General features: G+C 48.4%; 1 protein-coding gene across 1 annotated transcript; it reads right to left on the bottom strand.

The window, feature by feature from the left end:
* Positions 1–732: 732 nt before the first annotated feature.
* On the bottom strand, positions 733–12111 carry LOC112876597 (actin-related protein 7). Its single transcript, XM_025940738.1, has 8 exons — positions 11813–12111; positions 11497–11709; positions 10376–10517; positions 8654–8898; positions 8264–8447; positions 1438–1505; positions 1189–1365; positions 733–1106 (listed from the first exon to the last, which is right to left on the bottom strand). Exons 1-7 carry the CDS (start codon positions 11888–11890, stop codon positions 1213–1215), a joined length of 1083 nt encoding a protein of 360 aa, XP_025796523.1. The 5' UTR covers positions 11891–12111; the 3' UTR covers positions 733–1106; positions 1189–1212.
* Between the last annotated feature and the right edge of the window lie 38 nt (positions 12112–12149).

Raw genomic sequence — 12149 nt, 5'->3', positions numbered from 1 at the left:
TCACTGCGATGAACAAGAAAAAATGAAGAAGAAAATATGTAAGCTGAAATCATATTGGAAATGCGACTTAACTGTAACGGTAGGTATATGATATTTACATGAAAATTTAACAGTATATGCTGCATAGAGCGAAGGAATATCTATGTTATTAATTAATTTTTGTGTGGCCATCTTTTCCAATCACACATACTGATTTTCTGTCTCTTCTAATCATACGTTGTTTTTGTTAGTTTCGTATCTGTTCTTGTTGCCGGCATTATCGCTTCGCTGAGAAAGACGTCGTTTAGGAAACGACAGAAAAATTTCTATCGTTCTCACCCCTAGTTTTGTGCACGGTTTCCGTCTAGTTTCGGTTTCTCGCAAGTCATGAGACCGTTACTGCTTTGTTGTCTATTTAAGCCAAGGATATGGTAACATCTGCCGAGGAACCACTCAAAAAAAAAAAACATCCGCGGAGGAATGGTAGTTTCAAGTTTGGTGAGGCGGGCGAGGGGTCTTCATCAGTCTGGTGGCTTGGCATAGGATTTTGACCGCTGGTTTAGCTGGACATGACATACGCTGAACCTAAACCAGTACAAAACTCCGCCGAACATTCAACCTTGTCAACGCCCTCTAGAAAAAAAAGGACAAAAACCTGTGCGCCGAAAGTCCAGCCTTGCCCCCGGTTTTGGTTAATGCTGCTGCAAGAAAAGGGACAAAACCTAAACTACAAGTTTATAACACGTCATCATCTTATATAAAACTATACGCATCCAGCAACCAGTCGATGTGACTAGTCTCATGGATGTCTTGAAGCAACTCTCTCACTAGTACTAGCAGCTAAACAGATAATGGATCATAATGCAAATTGCAAATAATTATCTTAGGAAACTTTCTGATACTACTGGTACTATTGAACAATTGGCTACAACACCTAACAAATAGAAGTTAATCTTACAATCTACTGCACTCCAAATAACCTAGGGACAATACAACCTAACCGGGCCAGAGGGCAGGATGCACGAAAAGACCATGAAAAAAGCTTAGAACTGCAGCGCCCTAAGGGCATTAGCGCTGCAGCTTGGAGCGAGCACAGTGCAGTAAGGTTTAGATCCCAGCATCAGCACCTGCAACACAGTCAGGTATGAGCTGCAGTCGCATACACGAAGCATCAGTGAGACGAGCGGCAGCAGCAAATGGCACACCAACCGTGTCAAGTCAAGGCAGCTGTTTCTAAAAGCACTTCTTATGCACAATGGATGGGCCCGTCTCATCGTACTCGCCCTTGGTGACATGCTGGTTCTGAGGGAAGACAACCTTGGCCAGTATGGCACCACCCATCCAGGCCGAGTACCTTGCTAGGTTCTCGGGCATGTATTCTGGGGGCTGTTGGAGCAGTTAGCAATGGTCACGCAGTATGAAAAGGGTGGACTTGCAGGTTAGTGGCAAGGAGCTTACCTTGACAAGAGATGGGCAAATAGCTGAAGCAGAAAGATTTGCTTCTCTTTGGAATCTGTCTTCAAAACCTTGAGAAAAGAAAGAAATATGAACTTGAGTGGTTACTCAACAGAATAGTCTAAACAAAAACAAGAATTTATGATGTATTATTTATGTAAAGATGGGAAGATGTTTGAGTCGATACACAACTAGGCAAGAGAAAGCCTTTCAACATGCAAAGCTGGAACAATGCCATGAAAATTGTGTAACAAACTGCTGATTACAATATTTGCAATCAGTTTCTGCCACCAAGTATTGTTTGACCAGCATATTTTAAAGTGCGATCCACGTGTTTAAACATAATATCAGAAGTACAAGAGATTTCCATATGCTATTACAGATTCCAGTTTCATATCAACCAAATGAATTTCAAAGTTCCAACAGCTTCTCAAGCAGGAGAACACGGAAACTAAAGTACCAGAGTAGCCGTGCATAGGTTACGCACTTACACAATAGGGCATATACACAACCAGCTCATGCATAGGGCAGATTTCAACACCAATGATGCTATGTTCCACTAGTAAACATATGTTGCATCCACGAAACTTCAAAACAGAAGATATGTTTACCCTTTCTACCTAACAGACATGCACGCAAAAGAAAAGGATGAAGATAACAAAGGGTATGTTTGGATCCTTTGCAGGACACTCTTTACCCTTGCCAAGCAAGGATACAGATGAGGCCATGAGTTTGGGTAGATAGCAAAATTAGATATGTATATCTGTACACGTCTTGTATTTGACTTGTAATTATCTTACTTGTACTCCAACCCTATACCTCCTAGGGTGTGTGGTGTTTACCCTAAACATATCTCTCCACATGGTATCACGAGTCCGGGCCCTACCCTAGGCCTGCCGTGCGCCTCTCCCTCTCTTCCGCTGCCCTAGCCGCTGATCAGGAATCCCCTTGATCGACGCCACCCACCAGACTCGCGCCTCCTCCTCCAGGCGCGACTCCTCCCCTCCCCTCTCCCCTACCTGCAGATTGCATCTGCAGCCCTGGCGCCGCCATGAGCACCGACAGCACCATGTCCTCGAACAGCTCTCCGACGGCGCCCAGCACCACCAGCGACTCCTCCGGCCCTCTCTACACCAACCCCTACGCGACCGTTGCTGTCAAGTCCCACGTCCCTCGAGCTGCAGCGATCCAACTACACCAAGTGGTCATCCTTATTCCGCGCGATGTGCGGCAAGTTCAGGCTGCTGAAGCACATTGACGACACTGCTCCTCCACCCCCCACCGACCCCTCTCAGCCGGCCTAGGAGCAAGCGGATTTCCGCGTTCGCAGCTGACTCTACGGCTCCATCTCCGATGCCGTCCTCAACTTCACCATGGGCGGCAAGGATCAGACAGCTTGCGATCTGTGGGTCGCGATCTCCAACCACTTCCAGTCCAATAGGGCGCTGCGAGCGATCTACCTGAGTCACACCTTCCACACCATGACTCAGGGCGATCTCTCGATCTCCAACTACGGTCAGGAGATGAAGAAGGCCGCTGACGCCCTCCACGACGTCGGGCAACCTGTTCAGAGGACACCCTGGTTCTCAATCTCCTTCAGGGATTGAACCCCCGCTTCCTCTCCTCCATCGGCTACATCACCGACATGAACCTCAACTTCACCGGTGCCCTCGACCAGCTCGCCATCAAGGAACTTCGCCTCGCCAACGCTGATAAGGTCGCTGCGTCCACCGCCCTCATCGCCTCCACCAACCCCTCCTGCGGCTCGTCTTGCCGCTCCTCCACCTCCTCGTCGGCGCCCCCGCAGCAGCCCAGCGGCTAGCAGCAGCAGCACCACAAGAAGGGCAACGGCAGCCGACACAATGGAGGGGGTGGCGGCTGCACCCAGCAGCAGCAGCAGGGCCGTGGTCCCTCTCCTGCTGGCCCGTGGGTGTGCTTCAACCTTTGGGTCCAGCAGCAGGGCGGCCAGGGCTGGTCCGGCTGCCAAGGCGGCGCCGGCGGCCAAAGCTGGCGCGGTCAGGGCATCCTAGGCCCTGCGCCCCAGGCCCACACCGCCTACCGCGCCCCCCAACCAGCAGGCCCAGACGACGTTCGCACCCCTACGAGTGTCCCAACCCTCTCCATCATGGGATCAGGCCGGGCTCGTTGCCGCCTTGCAGCAGATGGCGCTGCAGGGCAATCAGTGGGTGATGGACACCGGCGCCTCCACCCACATGCACTCGTCTGAAGGTATCCTTCTCTCTCGGGCTTCCCCGCTGCATTCATCTATCGTTGTAGGCAACGGTACACATTCCTGTCACGTCTCGTGGTCAGTTTGTCCTTCACACTACTGCATCTAAATTCACCTTGAACAATGTTCTTGTCGTCCCTGCCATAGTTCGCAACCTTCTTTCTGTTCTTCGGTTCGAGACAATAGTTGTTCCATTGAATTTGATGCCCTTGGCTTTTCTGTGAAGAACCTCAGGACGCGATGCGTGATTCTTCGCTACAATAGTGATGGTGACCTGGACACCCTCACTACTGCCACACCAACCACTACCCACGCCCTCGTTGCCGCCTCTTCATCCTTGTGGCATCAGCGTCTTGGTCATCCTGCCCCAGCCGTTGTTGCCTCTCTTCGCTAGAATAAACACATCTCTTGTACTAAAGTAGACCGCTCCATCTAGCATGCTTGTCAGCTCGGCAAACATACGCGCCTCCCCTTTAGGGTCCGTTTGGTTGGGGAGCCAACTTGAATGGAATGGTTCCATTCCAATTTCTGAGAATGGAGCCGCTCCGTTCTACGTTTGGTAAGAAGAGCGGAGCCGCTCCATTTTTTGTTTGGTTGGAGAGTACGTTAGAGTAGAACCATTCCATTCTATGTTTGGTTGGAGAGCCAGGTGAGTGTAGGTGAGTGTGGTTACTCTCATTTGTTAGGGTGAGCTTACCACCTATTTCACTGAAACCGAACAGATCATCAACAAAAACAGAGGAGCCATGCTGCCGGCGCTGGGGGTGGGTTGGGGGGGGCGCGGGCGCCGCCGGCCGGCGGGGGGGCTCTGGCGGGGGCCGTGCGGCGGGCGGCCGGGGGGGGGGGGGGGGGGGGTTGGCGGGGGCCGTGCGGCGGCGGGCGGGGGGGCTCCAGGACGCCGCCGGCGGGGGTGGGTGGGGGGGCGAGGGCGCCGCCGACGCTGGGGGGTGCTCTAGGCCGCTGGGGGGGAGGGGGCGCCTGGCGGGTGGCGGCGGCGGGCGGGGGGCTCCAGGCGGCCGCCGGCGGGGGGTGTGGCGGGTGGCGGGGCTCCAGGTGGCTGCCGGCGAGGGTGGGGGGGGGGGCGGGCGCCGCGGGGCGGCGCAGGGAGCAGGCCGCGCGGGGGGCGGGGGGCGGCGCGCGGTGGCCGCGCGGGGGGAACAGAGGAGCGGTGCCCCTATCTCACACGCGCGGGAGAGGAAAAACGAGCGCTCGCGTTCGGTCGGATCTGGGGAGCGGGATGGTTCCGCATATCAACGGAATATTCGGATCTTTCCGCTCCTGGAGCCATTCCGCTCTTACTTGCTTACAACCAAACACGTAGAAAAATGGAGCGGAGCGGCTCCGCTCCGACTCGCTCCCTAACCAAACACACGGTTAGTACCTCTACCTCTCGGACTTCATCTTCTTTTGAGTTAGTTCATTACGATGTTTGGACATCGCCTGTTCCTAGTATTTCGAGCTACAAATATTATTTGGTTATACTGGATGATTTTACTCATTTTTGTTGGACGCTTCCCATACATCGTAAGTCTGATGTTTATGAGCATATCACTCAGTTTATTTCATATGCACGGACTTGGTTCAGCCTCCCAGTTAAGTGCTTTCAGACCGATAATGGCACATAATTTATTAATAACGCCACCACAGCCCACCTAGCGTCCCGTGGTGTCTTATTTCAAAATTCTTGCCCTTATACTTCTGCTCAGAATGGCAAGGCTGAACGTGTTCTTCGTACCCTTAACAATTCTGTGCGTACTTTACTAATGCATGCCTCCATGCCGCCTCACTATTGGGCTGAGGCGCTATCTGTAGCCACATATCTCCTGAACAGGTGCCCATCATCCTCCATTTCTGGTGACATCCCTTATGCACACCTCTTTGGAAAATCCCCCTCCTATGATCACTTGCGAGTTTTTGGGTGCCTCTGCTACCCCAATCTCCAAGCGACCTCCCCTCATAAGCTTGCCCCTCGGTCCGCTGCATGTGTGTTCTTGGGCTATCCTTCAGCACATAAAGGATATCGTTGTCTTGACATCTCCTCCCGTCGCATTATTATATCTCGTCATGTTGTGTTTGATGAGTTTTCCTTTCCTTTTGCACGCGACGCTCCCGTCGCCATCTTCCTTGGATTTTCTATGAGACGATGATTTGGATATTATTGTCCCTTGCTCTACTAACAATGCAGCGGTTCCCTCGCCGGTCACTCCATCCTCCATGGATGTCGAGCACCCACGACCTTCGTCTAGCTCTGGCGCCTCCGGTGCTGGTGGGAGCGGTTTTATACCCCCACCAATCTCTCCCTCGGGCACCCCTGGTGCTGGTGGGCGTGGTCCTATACCCCATCAGCACCCCCTTCGGCTTCTTCGCTCCCAGGCAGGAGCACCGCCCTGGCTGGTGCGCCTCAACAGGCTGCTGCGCCTGTTCACCAGCCCGGTCGCTTCGGCAACATCTACGTTCGTCAACCTCAGCAACTTGCTGTCCAGCAGCCGCCTGATGGCCCTCCTAGACGGTTCGGCAACATCTACGCTCGTCATCTTCATGCACCACTTCCAGCCAGACAGTTTAGCACATCTGCTCGAGTGCTGCCACCACTTCCTGCGCCCCATATGCGGCACATCGCCGCCTCCCGTCCTGCGGCGCATAACTCGCCTCCAATCAGGCACTATTCAGCCCGTGAGCTACAAGAATCTGTCTGCCAAGCACCTATTGCATCCCCGATACCGTCCAACTATCGGAATGCTCTTGCTGATCCAAATTGGCAAGTAGCTATGGCTGATGAATACAAGGCTCTCAACGATAATGGCACCTGGCGTCTTGTTCCTCGCCCACCAGGGGCTAATGTGGTTACAGGCAAGTGGATTTATAAACACAAGTTTCATTCAAATGGTTCTCTTGCTCCCCATAAGGCCCAATGGGCTGTTCGAGGTTTTTCACAGCAGCATGGAATTGATTATGATGAGACCTTCAGTCCAGTCGTTAAGCCTGCGACCATTAGGGTTGTTCTTAGCATTGCAGCATCCCGTCATTGATCAACCCATCAGCTTGATGTGAAGAATGCTTTTCTCCATGGCCATCTTGATGAGATAGTCTACTGCAAGCAGCCGCCAAGTTTTGTTGATCCAGCTCATCCTGATCATGTTTGTCTTCTGCAGAGGTCTCTCTATGGTTTGAAACAGGCTCCTCGTGCGTGGTACCAGCGATTCGCCACATACATAAGACAGTTGTGTTTTGTTCCTTCAGTTATCGACACCTCCTTGTTTGTTTACAAGGATGGCGCTCAGCTGGCCTATCTCTTGTTGTATGTGAATGACATTATTCTGACAGCTTCCTCTGATGCCCTGCTTCGCTCTATCATTGGTTGACTTCATACAGAATTTGCCATGACTGATCTTGGAGATCTACATCACTTTTTGGGGATTTCTGTTACTCGGTCTTTTGACGGTCTGTTCTTGTCTCAACGGCAATATGTTTTGGATCTTCTACAGCGTGCTAGCATGAGTGAATGTCACTCCACCACGACGCCAGTTGAATGTAAGTCCAAGCTTTCTGCATCGGATGGACCTCCTGTTGCTGATCCTTCTGAGTATTGGAGTATTGCCGGCGCCCTCCGATACCTTACTCTCACTCATCCTAATATCGCCTATGCTGTCCAACAAGTCTATCTGTTTATGCATGACCCACGGGAGCCGCATCTTGCACTTGTCAAGCGCATCCTACGCTATGTCAAGGGCACCTTGTCCTCTGGTCTTCAGATTGGCACTGGTCCTGTGGATTCTCTGACGGCGTATTCTGATGCAGACTGGGCTGGCTGTCCAGATTCTTGGCGCTCTACTTCCAGCTATTGTGTTTATCTTGGTGACACTCTGGCTTCTTGGTCATCGAAACGTCAAACTATGGTATCTCGTTCCAGTGCTAAGGCTGAGTACCGGGCTGTTGCACATGTTGTGGCTAAGTATTGCTGGATTCGCCAGTTGCTTCAGGAACTTCATCTTCCTCTCTCTAAGGCTACGATCGTCTATTGTGACAATGTCAGTGCAGTCTATACGACTGCCAACCCAGTTCATCATAGACAGACGAAGCACATTGAGATCGATATTCATTTCGTGCGCGAGAAGGTCGCATTGGGACACGTTCAGGTTCTTCATGTTCCTTCTTCGCGACAGTTTACTAACATTATGACTAAGGGTCTTCTTGTACAGTATTCACTGATTTTAGGTCCAGTCTTGGTGTTCGTCAATCTCCCCCTGTGACTGCGGGCGGGTATTAGATATGTATAGCTGTATACGTCTTGTATTTGACTTGTAATTATCTTACTTGTACTCAAAGCCTATACGGCCTATATATACAAGAGGTCACCCCCCTCCTAGGGTGTGTGGTGTTTACCCTAAACATATCTCTCCACAGGCAACCTTGCCTCGGGACCTGCACCGGCAAGGTTTTGCCTTGCTGATACGGGAGAGCAAATCTCACTCGCATGGGTGGCGAGGATTCACTCACCTGGCAAGGCAAAGGCCAGGCAAGCTAGCCAAGGAACCAAACCGCCCCCAAAGGTGCACATCAAGAAAAGAAGGCATCAAGCATAGGGAAGTGATAACTAACCAGTCATCGATGCGGTGGCACCACATAACATGGTGTTTTCTAGCAGCTGCCTATGGTATTCTGATGAAACATTTGAGACACTAGTAACTAGCTGGTGAACGATACCATAATCTTCCAAGCCCAAAATATTTGGTTGAAACAAAGCTTCACCAACAATGTACCGCTCTTTTTCAATTGTTATAACCTGGAGAAAGAAGTGGTTATAAATAGATTGCTTGCATAGATTCATTATGATATTAGGGCCCAAGACAGTTGGTCAACAAAGAGAGCAAGGACACAATTATGTTGCATTTTATGTAGACAGTCAATATCACACATTAAGAGAGGACCAATATGTATGTTTGGCACAACCACACAAAATTTACACAAAAGCAATGTAGAATAACCAACCTGCCCATCAGGAAGAGTGTGCCTTTCTGGCTGGCATGAGCTTTCTATAGCTTCAAAGGCCAACTGATCTTCTGTGCAGCATGCGTATTGCTCTTTCAGCCTCTCAACATCAGAAATATCAAAATTTACTGATGGATTGGATTTTTTCAGTTCTCGTGCAAACAGATTTGTCAAGTCAACTCCTCCAATCTCTAATCTCTTTGATGCTACGTGTTGAACAGCTCCTTCACAAACTGGAGCAATATCTGGTAAAATAAAAGGAAATTACACTCTTTTTCAACAGTGTTACTTGCCGGCCGATATACAAAAGGGTGCTTGTGAGAGAAAATCCTAGTTAAAGAAGCAAATCATGCACTGAACAGCCAGCACTGAACCAAAATGTAGGCAGAGTCTACTTTAGTAAAAGGTAGCCATTCAAGGTGCGTTATGTATCTTGTCTTTTACAAAGTAGTCAACTATTCCACACTAAACAAATACAAAAAGAAATTGTATAAGACCTTTTAGAAGACCAACAAAATGGCCGACAAGAAAAATGCAAGTATAAACAGTTCTACAGAGCAATTATTCAGTTACGTTTCCATAACTGAACCAAAAATCTTCTAGTCCTTCCTTTGCTGAGCTAATGGAGCTAATGGCGGCGAATATAACTACGATCCACACCTTGGGAGTCACAAGCATCTAAGAAGTCAAGATTTTAAAAAGAAGTTGCCAGGCAGGTAGAGTATTTATCATCAGTACACTGTTTCTTCTGATGAACATATATAGCACAATGATATTATGTTATTTTGTTAGATGTGAGGCTGAATAAAACAATGTGTTCCCTTTGTTAAGGAAATAGTACTATTCCAGGCATCCGCTCGTCATTCAAATCCAACTTTGTCATTTCATTTATCTTGAGATATATTTATGAAACTAATAAAGTTTGTAATATTTTGAAACAACTCCACAGCTAACATTTCCATATCTTCAATCACCATGTACAACTATAAGCACCACTCCCTCAAATAGCCTTGTGTCAGAAACTCAATTTAATACATTTAGTTTCATTTATGCTCTTAACTGATAACCAAATTGATAAACAAAAGTCGGTTATTGTTAACTTTAAATGTATAGAAAGTGGGTGAACGAGGGGTAACAATAGATATTTGTAGAAAAGGTAAACAATATTTAAGCAAGGAACTGAAACACAGCTATACCCAAAAAGAATGCACAAATAAACATGCACAACAGACAACACTAAAACAGTAAAATACAAACCATGGTTGATTTATGAGACTAGGTTAGTGGCATAAAAGCAATAACCCTGTATGCATTGTAACATAATAATTCTTGAAAAAAATTTCCATGAAAAATTTATGTCATCCTCATGTGATGTCCTTTCATGTACTTAAAGATCATCAAACGCTAGGCGACATCTCTGTTCTATGGCACAAGTTTTGAGCTCAAAAGGGAATAATATTTTCCCTGAAAGCCTTCGATATGTGCTGGTCTGCAACAAGGCGATTATGTTATGAATAACCAAAAAGAAAAGATGGCAAAAAAAAAGTCCATAAGAATGATAGTTGAGTTAAGATCTAAAAGTAATGCAGAACAACATAAAAGAAGCAAAAGGTGAACAGCTTCAGACTAGCACTGCACAACCAAAAGCCATGTGTGGGATCAACAGAACTGAAATCTAAAACTTAAGCATCCAAAGTAGAAGCTTTAGTTTGGTGATATTACCTATTTTCCCATGCCCAATGTCAACTGTACATCCTGAAATGCGTCCAACAGCATAGAGTGACAATACAGCCTGTTCAGAGGCATAAAAGCCTGAAACGTTGAATTTCTCAAACATAAGCTGCACCAATTGCTCCCGAAGAGTCTGCAGAGAGCATTAAGAGGTGTTAGGACATTATAATCAAATTTAAAAGTACTAAAAAAATTAATGATAGAGCAATGCATAAGACACACTGAAAGCATGAACAATGTCCTATGGGAAAATTTTAAGAAAGTAGAACTGTACAAGATATTATTTGGCAGCTCCCAGAAGTACAAAGATTACTTAAAAGATGCATCATACACTATCGAAACATGTGCTGCTATGATGCCTTCAAGTCCTATACTATCAGCATCTATAGAACATCACACCAGAAAGGCCACCAAGCAGTCTATTAATCCATTACTTAATACTACTTTATAATTGGCACACAGATGCAGCTAAACTACAGATTTCATCTTGAGTAGAAGTATGAGTAAATCAGCTTGTTTGAATTTACTTTAAAAGCATATCAGATTTGACCTAGAGCTACAATTTTCTACTAAGCTTCAATGGGCGCCAATACAACACTAACATTTGCAGTGACCTTAAAACATAGGCCGAAGCAGCCACGAAAAGTATTGGGGTCCATCAACTCAGCTCAGGTAAGAAAAAAAACTACCAAATTCAGTTAGTTTAACTATTGTTACCAACTTCCACATAGATCATTAAATCCATATCCCATGACCCCATCAAAGCAAAAGGTTTTACATCATAGTTTAGAATGCATGTGGCATGGCCATCTAATTAAGAGCTTATGATTTCAGAAAACTATTAAACAAGCATGTAAGAATACTAAATAAATGCTATTGAGTTTATGATTTGAGTTAAGACTTCAAACCACAAGTCCAGAATCCCAATATTAATAACTAAGGCAAGCAAAACATAAGCCCCCCTAGTCCATTAGTAATTCAGCACATTCAGACCCACATTTACTTGTCCTAAAACAATTTGGGGCACAATTGGCCACCCTAGCCGCCCCCATCAGCAATCCTGCCACGCAGAGCATCTGGCAAGCTGGGTTTCGAGCAGGGAGATCCATCACCTTGGGCGTGAAGAGCGGCTCGGTGAAGAGGATCTGGCCCTCATCCCCAATCTCCCAGCCAATGTTCCTGTACAGGACGTAGTTGAGCAGGTCCTCCATGGCGTCCCAGTCCTTGACGAAGCCGCGCACCACCGGCTGCACCACCTCCTCCACCACTGCGCCGTCCGCCAGCTGCTGGTCCTCGACCTCCAGCTTCATCTTCGACGGCATCACCTGAGCAGCAAACCCACGGGAAAGCAGAAGGTCAAATAATTCGCAGAGAAAAGAAGGAACAACATAGCGCGCTGGGGGGCGGCCGGGAGATCCGCGGGCTCACCAGCGGGGGCGACTGGTCGGGCGCCGCGATGCCGGCCTTTAGCAGCTTGGAGCCCGCGTCGACGACCACCGCCTCCATGGACGGCGGCGGGGGCGGGGAAACCCTAGGGTGCGGGAGCGACGCGAGGCGCTAGGCTGGAGGCTAGGACGGATGCGTGAGGATTTTGAAAAGGTGGGTGTCGCGGGAAAGGGGAGGAGGGTTTTGGAGAATTTCGGAGCAGCGACCCAAAGACAAGCGAAGGGAGGACGACGAAGCTCCGAGATCTTGCGGCGACTGCAAGGGGAGAGCGCGTCGACAGAAGGATGATGACGTATCGGTGTATTTCCCGTCTTCGTAG

This window comes from Panicum hallii, chromosome 9 (genome assembly GCF_002211085.1).
Source record: "Panicum hallii strain FIL2 chromosome 9, PHallii_v3.1, whole genome shotgun sequence".
NCBI classification, from domain to species: domain Eukaryota; kingdom Viridiplantae; phylum Streptophyta; class Magnoliopsida; order Poales; family Poaceae; genus Panicum; species Panicum hallii.
Note: the sequence above shows the minus strand (reverse complement) of the source record. Positions and strands in the feature narration are given on the sequence as shown.

Excerpts from the sequence above, each read along its gene's own strand:
- LOC112876597 (XM_025940738.1), bottom strand. The coding sequence starts at position 11,890 with ATGGAGGCGGTGGTCGTCGACGCGGGCTCCAAGCTGCTAAAGGCCGGC. Across the intron at positions 11,710-11,812 it reads CCGACCAGTCGCCCCCGCTG|GTGATGCCGTCGAAGATGAA; the intron begins GTGAGCCCGCGG and ends TTTGCTGCTCAG. Across the intron at positions 1,366-1,437 it reads TTTGCCCATCTCTTGTCAAG|CCCCCAGAATACATGCCCGA; the intron begins GTAAGCTCCTTG and ends CTGCTCCAACAG.